Below are 21,040 nucleotides of genomic sequence, written 5' to 3'. Positions count from 1 at the left end.
TAATGAGCCGGTCATGTGACTCGGGGAAGTTGACAGTGCAGGGCGTTATGCTCATTTCAAAGGAAATGCAAGGGGCCGGATAAAAAAAACCTTTTGAAGTCACCAGAGAGATTTTGGCTGAGGACCATCGTACTCATACTGTCCATGTTAAAGAGACACTGGAATTCATTATTTTTTTAAATTCAGAGAAACTGAACTTTAATCGGGGCTTGGTGCGTTGAAAATGTAAATTCTCTCAGGTCTGTCAGGGGTGTGGTAAAATCTCTACTTAAGTTTTGCGAATTGTTTCTGAAAGCACATGTAAAACAAGACAGAGCTACATGTATGAGAACCAGCCGATTCTTCACATGAGAAAGATGAAAGTACAAGGATGGTGAGCTGGTGCAATATTTCTGGCACCAAGGGGCAGCTTAGGGGTTAAGTGCTTTGTTTTTAAGTGCTTGGTAAATACCACTTCATTTATTCAGTCACTTTTGCCACTGCCTGCTTTTGAAAACTTTTTTTTTTGGAATGTATTTTGAAGTGAACATTTTTTATTTTTTTTTTTAATATAAATTCTCATTTGAAGGAAATAAAATGTTCCCACTGAGGTGCCTTGTCACACATCAGCATTAGGAGATGCCCCAAAATTTTTGTTTCCATGCGATTTTGGCCAGTTGGATGATAGAGCAGCTTGTGAAAAACTTGCTGTTGAAGGATCATTTTTGACAGGAAAGTGTCCTTTTATACATAACCACAGTAAAACAGAAAGTAAAAGATCTTCCAAAAGGACACAACCATTAACAAGCAAAGCTGGTAACCTTGAAGTCATATAAAACTGTGGCTCTTTACCAGAATTACGGTTTAAATCTGGAGCGACGTTGAGGCTGTAAGCAGGACGGACAGGAAAAAAAAAGAAAATAAATGAGAGTTTTTACATCGGCCATGTTTTCCCCTTAGCAGCCTCCTCGACCAAGACGACGTACGTCAGCTATAGCAATCCCGCCAACTGACGTCCGCCGTGGGGAGAAAATTCCGGAAGGACCACGGATCCATCACTGAGCCGTCAAGTTCGATGAGGACTAGGGTTTCGGGGAGGGGGGGGGGGCGGAGGTTTCCCACGCTGCCCGAGCAGAGTTGCTAACAACTTTCGCTTCATACCGGTGACTCAGGATGGTAAAGCAGGCTGAAGCGGGACTGGAGCTCATTTCTGCAGATAAACAAACGGAACAAAACTGACCTCCAGCTTGAGAGACACGGGAGACATTCAAAACTAAAAAAAAAAAAAAACAGCAGGATTAAAAAAAAAAATTCTTTTGAAGACAAAGATTTAAGTATTAAAAAAAAAGAGAGAAAACGTCCAAGTCAACCATGTTTGTTGTTACCCTACCTGTAAGTACTTTTGTGGTCGTGCAGATTTTTCTCCCTTGTCCACTTTTGTCTGACCTGCATAACGAGTTGAGTTCGTCTCTTGTATTGGCCACCGGGGTCATAGTCCTGGGTTGTGAGTCTGTAAATGCAAAGGTTAAAGCATGTTTTTATACAAATAATTTATTTATAATAAAGGAATGTTTTGCAAATGTTCAGCGCTGTTCGCTGTGCCTTTGAGTGGTTGACCCACATCACCCGTGTCGTTTGTCTACTGCACTGACGGTGTTTAATTCAAGAAATATAAGGCATCACATGCAAATATAATACAGCACAATCCTGAATATGTAGACACCTGGTAATACAGTATGCAGTAAGCATGTTTCATTTTGACATTGTTATTGTACCATTTTTGTCAGGATTGGTGGTAAATGTGGTCCAACTTTTCATGTGTCTGTTTTTAATTCTAGACCACCTCACACCCAATACACTGCTGTTTGTTCATTACCCCAGAAACTGAAAGTCATGAATATCACAGTGGAGCTTCCGGATTTCCCCACATGGAGCCGAACTTGTTTAGTAATAATAATGTACATGTATTATTTCTGCCAATCAGCAGTGAGACTGTTGCGATTATGTCTGAAATGAAGGCAGGCTGATAAAACTGAATCCAAGGCGGCATGAAGCAGAAGCAGCTTTTACCACCGGTGAGGACAGCATTACAGAGTCCAAGCTTCAGGTATTATATGCCGCATACACAAACGTGCACGGTGCAGCTGTGTCGTGAAATGCTGTTCCCACCTACTTACTGGATTGTGTAGGATAGTATAAAGTGTGGGGTAGTGATTCTCAACATGTGGGTCGCGACCCAAATTTGTGTCGCGGCAAGTTCGTTCACAACTAGGGTCGCAAGGCCGAGTTGGAAATGTAAGCATTATAAAACCAGAAAGCGCCAGAAAACAAGTGAATATTCAACCAATCCAAGAACCCAAAGCACAGATGCTTAATTTAAAATTCAGTGGTACATCCAATCAGATTTGTACAATAGGCATTGATTGGCGTAAATTGCAGAGTGCACTGTGTGCTTGATCATAGTGTTAATGTAGACCTATATTTGATATAGGGTCGTGACTGAGCTGGCACGGTAAAAATTGGGTCGCGGTGCAAAAAGGTTGAGAACCACTGCTGTGATATAGTATAGCGTGTAGGATTGTATAATGTGTGGTATAGTATAGCTTGTAGGATAGTATAATGTGTGGTATAGTGTAACGTGTAGGATAGTGTAGTGGTATACTGTAGTATAGCATTTAGGATAGTATAGTGTGTGGTATAGTATAGCATTTAGGATAGTATAGTGTGTGGTATAGAACAGCGTGTAGGATAGTATAGTGTGTGGTATAGTATAGCATTTAGGATAGTATAGTGTGTGGTATAGAACAGCGTGTAGGATAGTATAATGTATGGTATAGTATAGCGTTTAGGATAGTATAGTGTGTGGTATAGTATAACGTTTAGGATAATATAAATGTTGGGAGTAGTGATATGTTGCCTATTCACTCGTCATCTGCATCATGAGTAATGTCAATTGGCGAACACCAGGTTAGCTGGGGAGGTACGCTCTCTCTCTGGAGTCGTCAAGCTTCACTAGTAAGTCACTTGAGTGGTCCATCGCACCTCAAGAACGATGCCATACTTGACAGCTTGAAGAGATAATTTGCATGAAAATCCAACGGAAAGCAAATTCCCAAGCAAATTCAGTTGGTGGAGAAATGCATTTTGTTACTGATGGAAAACGTTGCGTTTCTGTTTTTTTCTGTGACCTTAACTTGTCAATCATTAGCAGTCAGAACCTCATGTCATATGTACAGCAGAAAGTCACTCTCGTCCCAGTTATCTCAAGTAGGCTAATTAAATTAATTCTGCCACTGTCAGTCGGAGCGTGTTCTGCCTGATATCAGAAGGCTTCTCTTAAAATCCAAATTGCCATAGCAAAATGCTTTAGCAGTGAGCCAGATGTTCTTTCAGTGTGGACAGGCGCTGAGGGCATTTTAACCTTCCACGTAGACAGATGTTTGTCACAGTGGTGGCTAGAGGTACCACAGCGGACGTCGGATGTCCCACAAAAAAGGCTTTGATATTTTCTGCTTCAAACTGCAGTCCCTTGATCTTTTGACTCATTAACTAATCTGCCAGCGGCTCTCTCTTAACCTGTTACCAAAAGCCATCGCAAAAAAAAGGACTTTGGGGTGCCATGGTTCGAGACAAATGGGTCTCGCAGGGGATGCAATCCACTCCTATGCAAACACACTTCCAGACGTACCCTGGCAACCATTTTACAGCCTGGGAAACAGAGATAAACAGCTGGGTAATATAATCAGTGGAAACACAGTGGGCGGTAGGTAGTCGGTTTGATTAACCTTGAAGGCAGTGGGGTGGAATTTGAGCAGGGTTGTCCAACTGAATGCTTTCACCTACAATATATCCTTTTTTCCATGTTAGGGATTTTTCAAAGAAAGAAAAAATTTTTTTTTTTGTTTTAGATCTGTTAGCATTAAAGTATTGTTTCATGAATTGCTGGTTTGTGGGTACTGGTGTTCATTGGGATTCCTGAAAACCCACAGCTACAACTGCATTTTCCAGGTGGATGAATTCAGATATTTCGAAATGGACGACCGATGGTGAACAGCGGCTTTGAGATACTCTGAAATATATTTCCCTAATTCGGGACAGAAATGGGTCCATGGTGTGCCCCTCTCAGAGCTGTGATTGGTGCTCATCAGTCCCACCTGCTGTGCCGAAATTTGCTGAAACATTTAGACTCATTACTAACCCAACTTGAATGGTGCTTTGATAGTGGGGAGTGAAGGTGGCGATGAGCTCATGAGTGTTAAGCTGAAAGCTGTTGCTTAAAGTCCACTGACTGAATAGCAGGAGGACCTTACAGAAAGGTAATTACCCCCAGACTGCTTCAGTAATATGTTCAGCTATAGAAATTGAGGAGATTGAGTCATTTGTAGGGTGTGGGGGGGGGGGGATGTGGCAGGTATGGAAGTTGATGCTAATAATTTAGGTTGTGAATGAAAATTAAAGGTGGGTGGGGGGATTATCTGTATCTGTCTGAAAGGTCCCGTGTTGCTGCTCATGGCATCTTCACCTTCTCTGACCCCCCCCCCCCTTTTTCATTGGAACAATGATCAAAAGAGCCTCTGGGGAGTGTAGTGAGAACTGGTGGCGTTTATGGAAATGATAATCTGTGCGGTGCGGAGGGGGTCTGGCTGCGACCTGTGGCTGGTTAACGAATCGCTTGGTTCAAGCACGACGACGGATGGGTGGAGGTGCTGACAGATGTACGGTATGCAGGTCAAAGTGCTGCACGGCGTCTGCCGCATCCTGTGGAGAGAATTACAAGCAGGCGCCCTGAAAGGGGGCCTGGACTCCTGGATTTCAGCGAGCGCTGTGTAGGGAGCGCCGTCACAAAGATGCAAGATGGAAGATTCGAGATGCAAGATCTTTATTGGCCATGTGCAACTGGTGCACTAGAATGTTTGTGTCTTCAGCCTGGCTTGGTTATAAGGAGACTAAAGGCAGTGCAACACAATATAACATGGTGCAAAACAATACAACACAGTGGAAAACAATACAACACGGTGCAAAACAGTACAACACGGTGCAAAACAATACAACACGGTGCAAAAAACTATACAACACGGTGCAAAACAGTACAACACGGTGCAAAAAACTAAAACGAATCGCTTGGTTCAAGACAAAATGGTGCAAAACAATACAACACGGTGCAAAACAGTACAACATGGTGCAAAACAGTACAACACGGTGCAAAACAATACAACACGGTGCAAAAAACTATACAACACGGTGCAAAACAGTACAACACGGTGCAAAAAACTATACAACATGGTGCAAAACAGTACAACATGGTGCAAAACAATACAACACGGTGCAAAACAGTACAACATGGTGCGCAAAACAGTACAACACGGTGCAAAACAGTACAAGACGGTGAAAAACAATACAACACGGTGCAAAACAGTACAACACGGGGCAATACACAACATGGTGCATAAAAAATACAATACAGTGCAAAAAAATACAAAATGGGGCAAACCATTACAACATGGTTTATAACAAAACAATACAGTGCAAAACAATACAAGAGGGTGCAGAACAATACAAGACCGCAAAACAACATAACATGGTGCCTAACAACACAATATAGTGCAAAACAATACAAAACACTGCAAAATTGCACAGTTTAAGACTATACAAAACAGTGCTAACCAATACAAGATGGTGCAAAACAATACAAAACCAGACAATATATTGCTGAAGTGCAGGAACTGTGTTATGAACTCATGAGGAACTGCTGTAGGAGACTTTTGTTTGTGTTGCAGGTCTAAGGGGAACCGGCACTTAAACTCACTGGATCAAAGCTTAGGGTGTGGCCTCATGCTCCTGGCCAGTCTCCCTGCTTTTGTTTCGACTCTCCTTCTATACACCTTAGATTTCTGCTCCATGGCTTTTTGTACGGCTCAAAGAAACAAAGGTTCCCAAGGTAACCGTGGACCTGTTGGAGTCTCATCGGTGTTCACAAGTAGGGATGATGAGTCCAGGGTGATTTCACAGTCCCAGGGCATCCTGCCATCTTACCATCAGTCTCTCCACATGTTGGGTGTGAGCAGGCATGTGTGCAAGCTCTGTAGGATGGTGTCTCAGACGACCCGTCAGGAAGTCATGGGGGAGTAAAAATGAATCCTGCATGGAATCCCACAGTGGGCGGGATTACAGTGATCAGCCAGCCGATGCCAGGTTTAACCCATTAGAACCAATGGGAAGAGCGTTAAGCTGTGATTGACGGCACATCATAATCCCACCCACTGTGGCTTTCTAATATGTGCACCTCTAGGATGAATTCTTACTTGCATGCATTAATTATCGTAAGACATGAAACATAAACTGGCTCAATAAACTATGAAAGCAGTACAACATAGTATAGGTGCTTCTATTTGAATTACATTGTAAATGGTAGCACGAGTGTCTTTAAGTCCTAATAAGCTCTTTTATTAGCCATAATTCTTTAATGACACATTGTAAGCGTGACAATAATGGATATTCTTCATCGTGCACGAACAGGGCCCGTGTGAGTGTGACAGATAAGCTCACGGGGCCGTGCCGCTCTGTTATCTCCGTACGTCGCTTATGGGCGACGGTTGACTCACTCCACTCAAAGCCGTGCTCATTGTTGCTTCCGTTGAATGATCCCCTGATACTTTCTGATACGAAGCCAATTATGAGGCAGAAGCTCGCCGGAGCACGAGCATCTTCCAGCCTCGTTCCAAGCTGGAGGGAGCCGATAAGGTCGGCTGCTCATCGCGGTCGCATGCTCGGTTTGACGTCGATAGGGAAGGAGGCAGATTCTCCAGGCCTGTGTGATAGAGATGTCTGCGTGGGACATCGAATCACCATGACTGGGTAGACGCACAACTCCAGCGCAGTTCAAGACACTTAACATTTCACTTTTACTTTTATTTAACAGATGCTTTTGTCCAAAGTGACATACAAGTGAAGCAAATAGCACTTTACAAGCAAACAGCTTTCAAGGAGTCGATTAGGCTTAAGTGCAGCAAGGCTGAGCTTCCGATGGATGCCATAGCGGGAGCAATTTTGGAGCAAGAGCTACAAAACATCTTCCTCACAAAACAAGAACCTAATAAGATATTAGTTCAATGAATTAAAATATTCAATGACCAAAAAGTGCAACATTAATAGCCTTCAGGGCGTATAGAGTGTTAATCCGCTATGAGACGAATTCCTTGAACAGATGGAGTAATCAACAGATGAGGCGTTTCTTGAAGGCGGAGCAGGAATCTGATGAACGGATGTGGCTTGGCAGCTCATTCCACCATCGGGGAACTTTGTAATAATTCATAGCGATGATTAGCGATGATAGCATTAATGCTACATGTCCCCATAAACATGTCGTCCTCCTCATGACGCTTCTTACCGCTGAAATATTCCAGACGTCACGTGACTTCCCTGTCACATCTTTATTGCTGTAAGGCGCAGTGTTGACAGTCCTATAAGGCCAGAGAAAAGAATGGAGCCTATAAAAAGGTAATTGGATTGCTGTTATGTCAAGGCTGTTTAGCTACTGTTCTGAATTTGCTGGCAAGTAATAAGTGTTATACAAATGTGCCAGTGCCATCATTATGTGGGTATTGATGGTAGTTTCGGGCATTAAGCTGTATTCTCTAAATCCAGTCGAAAGCATTTCAGATTGAATTAACTGCGTAATTAAAAGACAAGAGGGATCAATTCAACACAAAGGTTCATCATTTTGCATTATGGGTCAATTGTATTGACCATCAGACCCTCAGAATATGAATCAGGTTCCATTATACTCTTTCTTAATGTACGTATTGTTCGAGCTTCACAGCCCACTATTGACTTTCGGCCTAATTTGAGTGTGCGCCTTTCGAACCTCGGGCCAAATTTTGGGGCCCCCATTGAAGCCAGGGACTGAAACAGGGGAGGGATTATGCTCTCCCCTGAGCTCTCGGTGTGGCCCCGGGAACAAAACATCTTACCTGAAAGGTCATTAAAACAGAGCACTCCCATGATCCCATGATCCTTTGCCATCATACTCTCAGACACATGCAACGTGCATAAATAAGTTTCCGTGTAAATGCTTCAGTGGGCAATGACAAGTTTGTTGAATTAATAGCTCCGAAATGAAAAGCCGACTCCTGTGGTGAAATTTCAGACACAAAAGCGGCCCTTTCGACGGCAGAGTGCTTCGCCCAGCATCACGAGTGAGAGACGGCGCAGATTTTCAGAGCTATTTACAACACGGCCCTTCCACATGTCCGCAAGGCATTAGCCGCCAGCCACATGATGCACAAGCTTCTGTCACAGCGAGGACCAAGACATTTCTGCGCACTTTCCTAAAAGTTTTCTGGGGGGGGTCAGAGGAAATTGCTTGGGCCCTAAAGAGCCAATTTTCCTGCATTGTGAAATGGCTTTGAACATAGTCCTTGAGTAATTAGACCCTTTTGCTAGTTGTTTGCCATATAAATACCTTCTCGGGGGTTCCTCATTCCTGCTCTTTCTGCTGGACATCATGTTGGCCGGGAGCCAGAACAGAGCGGGGGATCGAAGAGACAGTCACTGATCATTTCCTGCTAGGATGGGACAGGAATGGCTTCTAAATGGACTGAACCCCACAACACTGATGGAAGTCATGGGCAAGGTCAGAATGCCTTAGTATGAGAACCTTATAATGGAAGGTCTTTCTTTGGGCATCATATAAAGCTTCTAAGTTTGGTTAATACTTTGCTTTGGGTTCAGCGTTCCCGGCAATGTTCATCCCTGGATTTTTTTTCAGATTTCTGCTCAATTTAGGGGATCCATAGTGTAGCTTCTGAGTTCAACACACCTTACAGAAAAAACACATAAGCCAAAATAAACCAGTAATACGTACTAAAGATTGCATGAAATAAATGAAAAGATGCAGTGTAGATTTCCGTACAGGAGTGTTTTTGCATTAGAGCTTCCATAACCTCTACATATCTCAGATTTTTTTTTGCATAAATCTGAATTTATTGATCCTGGTTTTACTTTACATAACTTAAGAGCTGTCTGTACAACTACTCCTCATTTGGCGACCGAGTTCCATTCCAGTGACCAGATCCTTAAGCGAAATGGTCACTCAGTGAAAATCATGGTAACCTAAGTGTGACTGCAAATGTGCTTACGACTTCAGCCTTCCGTACTCGAGCTCTTTTATCCTTCATGAAGTGGACATTTTAAACCTTTTCTACCTTGTACTTCAAAGATCTCTCTCACCCCAGTGTGTATTGTTGCCAGGCTTGTGGAATTTGGTCATAAGTGCAAGCTTTGGTCGGGAAATGATTTTTTTTATTACCTCAGTAGCTAACTGAGGTAGCTGCTCAATGAGGTTTAGTGGTTGGACTCTCATTTTCATGGCCCTGATTTTCTTCCCCTTTCATGCATCACATAAATATGAGAAATACATTTCATGATAATTATTTTAATAATGAAATGCTCGTGCTCTCATCGCGTGCCTCGTTTACGCTCTCGGATACAAAGCAGGTGATGTCATATGACGTGTGCCTGCAGACCAGTTAGCTGGGATTCACATGTCATCACAACCCCTGCAAGACCAGTTTGTTGTCCAATGTAAAAGGTGATTTGACAGACACAGTCGGTGGCGGAGGAGAGCCAGGAGGCGGAGTCAGAGCAGGGAGGAGTTATCTGAGGCATAAGCACCCGACCAAGGCCGCAATGTCACAGTGTCACAATGCACCTCGCAGGTCGGTCCTTAAGTTCAGTATCAAACAAAGTGGCTGGGATGAAAGACATTCCGTTCACATCCATCACTTATTCAGGAGGAGGGGGATTTGGGGGGGGGGGGGGGGTTGGTGTGTGGGAGGCCTTACACAGACCACAGACGTGTGCCACTTCACAGATCTTCCAGAAGCTTCCAGTCAGGATCGCTGGAGCGTCGGAGGCTGTTCGCCTTCCCCGGGAGGGTGGATTGTGTTTGCTGTAAGCGGGAGGGGTGTGTGGGAATCTTCATCTGTCAGCAAGCAGACCAACGAGCGCATGATTAATGCGACGCCAGAGGGGTGACGGGTGGGGCAGGAAGTGGTGGGCTTGCATTCAGAAATGAGGCACATGTTTGCCTCCCCATGAAGCCCCAGTGCCTGCTGGGAAAGCTGTCCCTGAGGACTCCGGCCCGTCGGTCGGGGATCAACTCACTCCGGGAGTATGCCCCCGTTCTCTGCTTTGAGGGTATTTGGGGGTTAAATACCAGTGGCGACCGTGAATTTCCCAGGTCGGGGAATAGTGTTTCGCTGAAGCTATTAGCCTTGGATTTTGTACCCCCGTCCGTCTCTTTTAAGCTGCCCGGTGGACTGGATCAGAAGTGAAAGAAAGCGCTGGCAGAATCTGGGCCATGCCTTTCCGTGTGTTTCCGTACCCCTGCGTCAGATGTTTTGCAATTCATCGCATGTAAATATGGTTTGCATCTTAACCCAGCTTGCTGGGATCTCATTTCAGCATCGCTAAATGGATTTACGGAGAAGGATTTTCTCCTTGCATGATAATCTGGAGCAGAATGAGGTCCCTGTGATTTGGAAGAAGCGCTTTTCATCGCACACTTGTTATCCTAGTGGCTGGTTTTCAGTGTTGGACATGGAGCTGACCAGCTTCCCCACAGGCAGGTGTGCGCTCATTAGCGCTGGAGCTTAGCCTCTTGCTAGACCGGGAACATCTCTACCTGTTCAACCTGAAATGTCGACAGAGGAGCACGGTGATATTTTAACAAATGCGCTAGTGCTTAACCTATGCACGGCATGCATACTGATGTCCTTATCCAGCCTTGTTTTGTATCTTGGGGTGAGAATTCACAGTGTGTGGACAGAGCAAAGCCATGCTTTGGGCGTTATTATCTTAAGTGTATTTGAAAACATGAATAAAGGAGGCACTTCAACGAAATTACTCAGAAGCTGAGAGCCGCTAACTGATGCTAATAGAGTTAGCATTGTTTAGTGTGTCCTACTGACACTGTGACTGATCTCTGCTAATTGGCTTTGATCCATGTCACTCATCGGCCACTCAAATAGTCCCACCCATCCTTGGGGAATTATGTTCGACAAATGCTGATGCATTTTCATAAAGATTATTTCTTTTGTACAACAACTGAGATAGACAAGAAACCATTCAAGGGCACAGAAGGTAATTGAGGATGAAATTGGGGTAGAGTACATTCACTAGAAGCACAAGCTGTGCACAGTGGTTCTGTTTCGATGTGCAGTGAGGTCCAGTGTTTAGTTGTATCAATAAATGTGATTCTTCAGTTACAGGTGAGGAAACTGTACTTCCTTATCTCACAGATATCGAATGGCCACAAGGGTTGGAACTCAAGAGAACCTCCACCATACCATTGGAACGATAATCTGAGACAGTATTGAGGCCACTGCCTTATATATGGCCATAGAGTTACCTCCATTCCCTGTCCCAGGAGCTCAGCAGAAGCGGTTTAAACACTACAGCACTACAGTGTTAAGATTTGAGACATGAAGAACATAACCTTCAGCAGTTTTTGGGCTTCCTTCTGAAATATTAACGACCCGTCCGTCAGACAGCATCTCGTTAGTGGGTGGGGGCTTCACAGGGAGCTCAGTCATATGATATGGGTGTGGGGGGGGGGGGGGGGGGCAGAACATGCATGGGGGGGTGTTACATGCATTCATTGGAAGCTCAGCCTAGCTGCACTTGCGCTTGGTTGACTCCTTGAAGACATGTACATGTATGTTTGCAATCTTCCATGTGCTGAGCTTGCATGCCGCTTTAGACAAAATTGTCTGTTAAATATGTAGAATGTAAAATTGTAAACGGCATCCCGCCGTTTGACTGGCGAGGAAAGCGATGGGAGGCAGGGGGGAGGCAAGACTGCCATATTCCCTCATTCATTCATGAAACCATTTAAGATCACGAAAGACAAATAAACCCAGCATGGGTCAGTGTTGCGTGTCTTTAGGAAGGCCTCTGCATGTCTTACCCAGGGATATGTGCCCCCGATTGGATGTACTGTGTGGGTACAGCACAGAAAACCACATATATGCCGAAAGGTTCAAGGCAGCGATGAGGTAGACGGAGGCTGGTGCAGCAAACTCCCCTCTGTCAGAGAGGCCTGCAGTATCGACCAGAGACGCTCTAACAGCAGGCGTCACTCCCCTCTGTCAGAGAGGCCTGCAGTGTCGACCAGAGACGCTCTAACAGTGGGCGTCACTCCCCTCTGTCAGAGAGGCCTGCAGTGTCGACCAGAGACGGTCTAACAGCGGGCGTCACTGCCCTCTGTCGGAGAGGCCTGCAGTGTCTACCAGAGACGCTCTAACAGCGGGCGTCACTGCCCTCTGTCGGAGAGGCCTGCAGTGTCTACCAGAGACGCTCTAACAGCGGGCGTCAGTCCCCTCTGTCGGAGAGGACTGCAGTGTCGACCAGAGACGCTCTGACAGCGGGCGTCACTGCCCTCTGTCGGAGAGGCCTGCAGTGTCTACCAGAGACGCTCTAACAGCGGGCGTCAGTCCCCTCTGTCGGAGAGGACTGCAGTGTCGACCAGAGACGCTCTGACAGCGGGCGTCACTCCCCTCTGTCGGAGAGGGCTGCAGTGTCTACCAGAGACGCTCTGACAGCGGGCGTCACTGCCCTCTGTCGGAGAGGCCTGCAGTGTCGACCAGAGACGCTCTGACAGCGGGCGTCACTGCCCTCTGTCGGAGAGGCCTGCAGTGTCGACCAGAGACGCTCTGACAGCGGGCGTCAGTCCCCTCTGTCGGAGAGGCCTGCAGTGTCGACCAGAGACGCTCTGACAGCGGGCGTCACTCCCCTCTGTCGGAGAGGCCTGCAGTGTCGACCAGAGACGCTCTGACAGCGGGCGTCAGTCCCCTCTGTCGGAGAGGCCTGCAGTGTCGACCAGAGACGCTCTGACAGCGGGCGTCAGTCCCCTCTGTCGGAGAGGCCTGCAGTGTCGACCAGAGACGCTCTTACAGCGGGCGTCAGTCCCCTCTGTCGGAGAGGCCTGCAGTGTCGACCAGAGACGCTCTGACAGCGGGCGTCCGATGTAAATGACGCCCCCTTTGCAGCTTGCGCCTCATTATCCATGCGGATATTGTGAAACCAGCAATTAAAAAAACATCTCAAAGTACAGAACGCTTATTGTAATGCTAATTATTCCAATGACTCTTCTATTTTTGACTGAGTAATTAACAATTAGGGAGTAATGGATATATCTCAGATTGGCCCTGATTTGAAAAATACTATATTTTTAAACTTGAAATGACTAATTGCATTCATAAAATTTCAAGCAATAGTCTACAGTAAGTCTTTTTTAGAGTAAAGGTGGTTGGTTATGCCAGGATGAGAATAATAGTTTTTTTTGTGACATGCTCTTCCACTTTAAACTCTCCGAAGGTTTTTTTCTTTCCCCAAAAGTTCCCCAAAACACAAAGTGAAACCAGCAACCTTTAAATTAAGGTGAGCCTACAGAGGACATGGCTGGACTTTCGTTTTGAGCCATGTGGGGCTTTGGGATCCTGAGGGTCCTCACATGTAAAGGCAGAACACAGGTGTGCTCCTTGTACTGTAGCTGCTTAGTGTGAACACCCACCCCCGCGGTGTGTTTATCTAGAGCAATTTACCCAGAATACTCCGGGATTCTTCGAGCATGAAAGCCTGACTGGATAAATCAGAGCAGTAAATAGAAAATTCAGAGAGAAGTATTAGTGAAATGTATACTTGTTTCACTGTATTTGTTTACAACAAACGCTCGCCTGTTTGGAATCCCAGGATGATTGCCTTCCCGTTTTGTGATTTTCGCTCTTTCTTCATAGTCCCAATTGAGGCCACGCCCCTACAGGGCTCATATATCACAGAGAGAAATCCGCAGCGCTGCTGATCTTGCCGTTCACGTGACTGCAGTCTGGGAGCGGCGCGGACAGGCCGACACGGTGTGCCTCGCGCCGCATATGGCATTTCCCCTCTGGCCCAGGGTCCCCGCCCCCTCACCCCACACTCAGATCACACTCAGATCACACTCAGTGCTCTCCTTCGGATGTCAGAGCTGGTTAGTAGGACGGGGGATGTCAGTGGGAAAATGGCCGGATTCCTGTGAGGTGCTGCCCTCTCCGGGGTCCCACTGTGCCTCCGTAATCACCGGGGTGAATACTAGCGATCGGATAGGGGTGCCTGGTCCACGGGACACCAGGCATGGTTCCATCCCAAAAGTGACGCTCTATGAAAGTCAGAGAGTGACGGACCCCAGCAGGGAGCTGCCCTTACCCGTCTGCACCCCCGCAATCCGCCACCCCACACAATCCTCCCCATGCTTCGGCTAACGTGCAGTCAGAACGCAACACAGACCCTTTAATCCCTGATATGCTGCCTGGGTATGTGAGCAAATAATTCCAGAAGGCTATTAATAATTCATGAGGCACCCTGAATCCATATCTCATTTTTATCCACACATTTACCCATCCATATACGATAATAAACAAATTAATGTGTGCATATACAAAGGCAGTATTGGGTGCACTGTATTGGATGAAAGGGAGTCGTACTGTGTGTGCGCGTGTGTGTGTGCGTGCATGTGTGTGTGTGCGTGCGCGTGTGCTCTCCGCCTACACTCACAGTGTGTCAGTCATTTTAAAATCCTTGTTTACACGCTAACCTCGATAGACAGGAAATGTCTGCAATCTCTGAAATGTAACGTATTATGTAAACACCATAGCGGATTATTTATAATACACACATATGGATGCATTTGGATATATCTGTGTTTATTTTAATTAATCTCCTTCCCCCGTGATCTATGCAGTAAACGTTACATATCTTTAAAATATGTCCTCTGGGTGCGCCGCTCGCTTTTTCTCCCTGGGATGTTATGATATTACCGTGCAGAGATCCAATTTACACCCCCCCCCCCCCCCCCCCCCCTGCAGTTCCCCGCGTGTCTGAATCCGCACACGCTTCACCCAACGTCACGTTTCCTTGACTCTTGCCACCGGTGTCTTCTGTTCATTATGTAACAGCCCGCGGGCGGTGGGCACTTCCCGTGGGCCGTGGCGGAACTCCGTGGCGACTAGCGGCTGCCGCAGAAACGCGGATGTCACGCGATATGCATCATCTCTCTCTCGAGAGAGAGAATGACTAAACGTTAAACTAAACGCTAAGCTAAACGCTAAACTAAACGCTAAGCTAAGCGCTAAACTAAACGCTAAGCTAAACGCTAGGCTACATGCTAGGCGTGCATGTAAAATACCACTTTAATCCTTTCGCTACCCCCTCACTCAGAATGCTTCTGGACGTCTCTCTCTTCTGGAAGCTTCCCAGAGAGCCCGGCAGACCTCTCCTCCAGCAAGAGCCACCATCTGCCCTGCTTCAAACATTTGCCAGGTTAGCTTTGCACTCCAGCCCCGCACCCGTGAGGCAGACCGTGGTGGAGGCCACCTTAGGAAAGAGGGCCGTTTCTCGCTAACCTTTGGCTTCTTCTAAGACCTCAACATGAAGCGTGAGCTTGACATTAGAAAAAAACACAACACTCTTTTCTCTCCCAGTCCCTTGTCGCTGGTTGTCCGCTCCTTGTACGACAAGGACTGATAGCCCAGGGGCAAGTCCGCCCTCTTCCTGGGGAGATCAAACGTTCTTGCTGACCTTAAGCTCACCCTATTTGCCGGTCTCCTCAGCTTTGACTACGGGAGTGTGATGATTAATGTCCTGGTTGGGGGCGCCCACTCAGGGGTGGGTGAGGCACGTGTGGCGAAGTGTGATAGATTTCTTCTGCCTGCATCATTCGCCGTGACAGATCCCGTGGGTGTGGCAGAGTGACGTGCAAATGTCCTCCGGCAGGGGTTTTCCCTCTGAAACACCCTGCTGGGATATCCCAGCATGCCAAGGGAGCCGCATGAGTGGAAATAACCCAGACTGCGTGGGTGGCATGCAAACGAGGTCCAGCGCGGTGCTGGAGTCACCTTGGTCAAACGCTCTGTGAGTGTGTGAGCGTGTGTGTGTGTCTCCTTGTGCACATACCGTGCTGATGGATCATTTTTGTCACAGAGTTGTTCTACATGCATGTATATTTATAAATATATGTCTTGTACACCTGGCATGACTGGTTTTCAACAGCGAAAACAAACCAAGGCACTTTGCAACCTTTCTGCTCGCTGGAGCGCCGCTGAGTCATCATGGCAGACTGAACGTGGTCGAAGAGGACAGCCCCCCCCCATCCCCGCCCCTCCCCCCTGGCCCTTTCTCCCAAACACCTGCCTGGGATGGTCACGGCTCTCTAATGAGCTAACCCCCCCCCTCCCGCCACACACACGCCACCTCTTGCAGTCCCTCCGACTGCCACCTGACGTCCTGCAGGACCGGGGGGGGGGGGCTAATTAGAGCACCGGCTAGGACCCCAGAGCTCTGGCCACAAAGCTCACCCGGCCCCCTCCCGTTTACCCAACTTTAAAATGGCAAACCGACTGACGAAGTACGAGACTTCTCTTCTTGTTCGATTGTGGCAGTAGAGCACCTCCCTCTGAGCTGGGGAGACATTCAGACCTGGATTTCTGTTATTTTCATACCTTTCTAGCTACTGTAAATCCACAACAGTTATGATAGACATTATACCCTATAATATTCAATCATTAATTAATGATTAAGTAATGGATCGTTAATATTTAAGGATTCCATTTCCACAGAACAGCATAGGTGCAAACTGGCCTTGATTTATAATTAACTTATTCCCGATCAAGGACTGATCTTCTTGCATTTCCAAATACCGTGTGTTGGGTGGGAGGGTCATAACTTAAGTGATTATTTCACGCATCCTGCAGGGGGCCGGCCGTATGCAGGGGCTGCGTGGAGACCAAACGTCAGGAGACCAAGCGTGATGACCGGCCCGGTACCGGCGTAGACATCTCACCCGAATCCTTCACCACCTTGGCTGCTGGGATCTTCCGCATATAAACAACAGGAGCAAAATTTAAAAAGACAAACAGCTCGATTTGAAAAAGTCAGGGTGTATGTCAGCAATGGTAGATCAGGCTGACGTGATCGAACACCCCCAGAGCCTCATCCTATCGACTCCCCCTCCTCCCGCCGTCCCGGTCCCCATTACGGGCTGCGGCGGCTCGGCCTGTCCCCGAAGGCGAGGCTGCTCATGGAGCACCTGTCCACGTTCTCCAAGCCAGGCGGCTCCTCCTTGGCACGTGCTTCTGTAAACAGAAGAGCCCCGGTGTGGCCTCCCGCTAACGACCTGAAGCTGTCACCGTTTCATCTGTCACATGGAGACTAAAAGGAGGAAAGGAGCAGCACCTCTGCTCAGTTTTGTACCGGTGACTCCTGGAAGAAGCCCGGAGGGTCCCGGACGAGCAGGAGCGGAGCGGTGCGGGCAGCACGAGACGTGGGACTCGGGCATCCGGGCACCCGGGCACGAGCCCAAACCTGCTCCGACCTCTTGGCCTCGATCTTCACCTCGGACTCGGGTGTCACACGACTCAACGCTGTGGTCCTGGGGAGGGACCCCTCACTTCCCGCTCAGACTGTAATGGCCCAGGCAGCCATGCGGCTGAAAGCCAGCCGGGGATCAAGCACAGATGGCGAAAAATGGACCAGAGATATTTATTTATCTTCGAAGTTAAAACGCAGCATTGCAGTAGGACGTTTCAAAGTGAGACAGAAGCAAGGCTTACCCAGGAAATGGATTCTGACTTACTTTTCGATTGAAGCGTGGGGGGGGGGGGGGGGGGGTGGGGGGCTCTTGCGTGAAGAAAACAGGAGAAGCCTGTCGCTCAAAATTGTGATAATTAGTTTGACAGCTCCTTGCCTTTGTTAACAAACTTTAACCAGACACTGAAATTAGTTCTCAATGTTCCTTCTGTAACATTAATACACCCTACTCCTGCTATACCTGAAACATGCGTGGTACAAAACCCAGCATGGAGACAGTTAAAATGAACGACGGAAACAATGGGAGCAAAATATATTTTTAATATTACAGCGACAGCTCTGAGGGGAATCTGACCTGATTCACAGCGAAGTCTTTCGATTGTTCTCCGTCTCTGGCGCTGCTGAGTTTTTCAGCTCCTCCAGGTGTTTTACTGGGTCACGCTCGGCATGGCACCCCCCGTCACGCACACGGACATTGCTCGCACGCGGCTGATATGAACACGGCTCTCGAGTTCTCACGGTAGAAATGAAAGATTCATAAAGCAAATCAAACACGGCAGTTTAATGCATACAAATGCAGTGTAATTGCAAAGCCAATCTACTGCGGGCTTTTCTTATCTGACCATCCAGGGGAGGTATCTCCTGTCCTCATTTATCACTTTTACTGCAATTTGCCAGCGCAGAATGAGACACGCTCTCACGAATGACAGGGTAACTCAAACATCTCGGCGCAATCTTATTTACTCTGCAGCTGTGGCCCATCTGGAGTCACAATAGCCCACTGAGGGTCGTCTTCTTAATTTACCCAGACCAGACGCAGTGTTTGAAATGGACTAAATGGGAAATCGTTATCCCAATAAATAAACGGCACGTTTTTAAAGGGCACGCCAGCCCGAATGGACCAGACGGCTTTCACCGGCCGTAAATTTTGACTATAAAAGGCACCACATGATGCCTCTACATCGACGTCCACGAGATGCTTTCTGACGCAGGGAAACGTGTGTGTTGTACCTGCTCTGGTTCAGGTGTATTACTCACTTGAAATATCTATACCCTGATGTGCATCATTTATAGATGCTCACTTACAGTACACTTGGTAGCACAACCTATTTTTGAGCCTTCTGTCATTTACTATTGGGCATTGAATATTCACCTTTTAGTGTTAATGCTTGTAAAAACACACTAATCATGGAAAACTTACAAATTGAGCTGTATAAACAGCCATTAGTATTCTGCAACAAACTGCCCTCTTCCCGTGGGATATGCACACCACCGGTCACAGACCTGTGTCGGTGAAAGTCATTTCAGCCAATTATTGTTTCAAATGCTAATGAACTAGTCAATTAATGGTAATTAACAAGATGCGGCATCCTTTGCTACACAGCACTATGGTAAAACAATTTTCATTGTATATATGAATCCATGATCAGGGCTAGTGTTTCCCACTGCTCAAACCACGCATCTGCATGGGGCCTTTGAGGTTTGGGCCCCCTGTTGGCCACAAACAGTCACTACACTAGGGGGGAGGCGGGGCCCCGAAGTGACTTTTTGAGCATGGCCCCAAAAAATAACAAACCCACTATACATGAGTATGATTTTCTTTTTTTTCTTGCCTTGCATCCATTCTCCATTTTCACTACTTTCTGGCTGAAAACTGAGGCACTGTCTCAGGCAAACTGAAACAAATATGGTAATCCTTCATAAAAGGCACTCAGTGGAGTTCTGTGTTACACGCTACTCGAGCCGTCGACCACAGATACAAGCCGGTACTGGTGACGTGTGCTTTAATCTGTGTGCAGAGTGATTAAGCCCAATTTATAACTGCCTTTGTAACTAGATTGTTTAGAAAACAATACATACAGTATATCAGATGTAAAACTATTTTAGAATTAGCAAGAGAACATTCTGAAGCACTGTAAAGCATATTTTCTGTGAGTCTATAATGCTGTACCTTCTGGATGACTGTACAGTAATCATTGTCCACTCTTGGAGGGCTACCTAGGGAATGAAAGTTTGCAGAGCTGTCTTGAAATATGACCTTATCTCTTACAAAAGGCTTGTGTCTCCACACATCTGAACAAGCCAAGAAACCAACATCATGTGCAAAAGATTAAAAGCCTTATCGAGCAGTCTTTTGTGAACTGTGTTAAATCGTATTTTAACTGGTTCCAATATGAGGCTTTGCTAATACCATGTTTACTTACACTGAAATCATTGTTAAAATAAATATTTTGTGTTGTCAGAAGTAGCTGGCTTTTGGGCTGAAAGCTGTTGAAATTCATTTTCAGAGTTAGTATTCACAAAACAATGAGAATTCTGTGCACCCCAGTGGGCGTAATAACCACATTTTGGCTTTCCGATGTAGGTCCTTTAAATAAGCCATGCCCTTAGTGTGAAGTTGGTGCAAGCTGAAGGTGACGCTGGTTCTGAATGGTGAAGTGGTAGCTGTTATTCGCCGAGCTTCAAAGCAAACTGAAAAATTTCCACTGGGAGAGTGAGTGTTAAATGAAAACATCATATAACAGATACTGTCAATTGCATCATATGAAACGCCCTTGAATTAGACTTGACTTACAAGACAATTGTTTGAGGGAGAAACTGTAGAAACAAGTAGCTGAATTCTCTGCTGTAATAATTCAGTAGAACAATATTATATGGATCACAGGCTAATGAAATATATCAAATATGTTCAATGAGCTGTAATTAATTTTCAGAGTATTAAGAAAAAAGACAAGTGAAATTACTTCTTCGGGGTATTTTTGTGGGATAGGCACCAATATGACCATCAGGAAGCACGGTGAATTTAGCGTGTTGCTAGGTCACTTTGCATGCTACGTATATACACTGACTCTTAAGGGGTTCCCCAAGGCTCTCATCTCGGCCCCATGCTTTTCACCTCGTATACTATTAAGACAGCTGTGCAATTTATCTGTAGGAAGTTTTCAATTGTGTCTATTGACATATCAACACAGGGTCATTTGACAAGCTGTGTGTTTTCCTGGAACCACCTTGTGACTATGATCATATCAAGGAATCTCCAACTGAGGCCATGCTCTCCTCTTTCAGGGCGAAACCTCACTCTGAGGTTAAGTGTTATTAGTATCGATCCCCTCACTGCAAAACACGTGAAGATGCCGTTTCTGATTTTTAATGCCACAAATGAGAAAATCAATAGCACGGCTTGAGGAATTTGGCTCCCCTTTTTCTTACATTATGCTTTTCACAGAAGTGTGTGTGTGTGTGTTTGTATGTGTTTTGTACTCATTTCAAGAGGAATAAGCATCATTTCAATGGGGGGGTGCTAGATGGGAGACTAGCCGAACTATAAATGTGATAGTAACCCCCCTCCCTAGGACATGAGGGGAATGTGCAGATTCTACACACAGAGGTAAGCTTTGTATCCCCATCCTTGGAAGTATAAGGTAACTGTGACACCCAA

General features: G+C 46.3%; 1 protein-coding gene across 2 annotated transcripts in view; it reads left to right on the top strand.

Moving 5' to 3' along the window:
* LOC111857075 (metabotropic glutamate receptor 8-like) overlaps nt 1-1,349 on the top strand; it is a 116,432-nt gene extending 115,083 nt beyond the window's left edge. The window contains exon 11 of one of the 2 annotated variants that reach the window (XM_023837580.2): nt 943-1,349. In XM_023837580.2, coding sequence (XP_023693348.2) covers nt 943-992 — 50 coding nt within the window. In that variant the 3' untranslated portion in view covers nt 993-1,349. Of the gene's footprint in view, nt 1-939 lie in introns of both variants that reach the window. The other variant, XM_023837574.2, reaches the window with a different exon arrangement.
* Nucleotides 1,350-21,040: the final 19,691 nt, after the last annotated feature.

The sequence above is a fragment of the Paramormyrops kingsleyae genome, chromosome 3, assembly GCF_048594095.1.
Source record: "Paramormyrops kingsleyae isolate MSU_618 chromosome 3, PKINGS_0.4, whole genome shotgun sequence".
Taxonomy (NCBI): Eukaryota; Metazoa; Chordata; class Actinopteri; order Osteoglossiformes; family Mormyridae; genus Paramormyrops; species Paramormyrops kingsleyae.
This window is presented reverse-complemented; position numbering and strand designations above follow the sequence as displayed.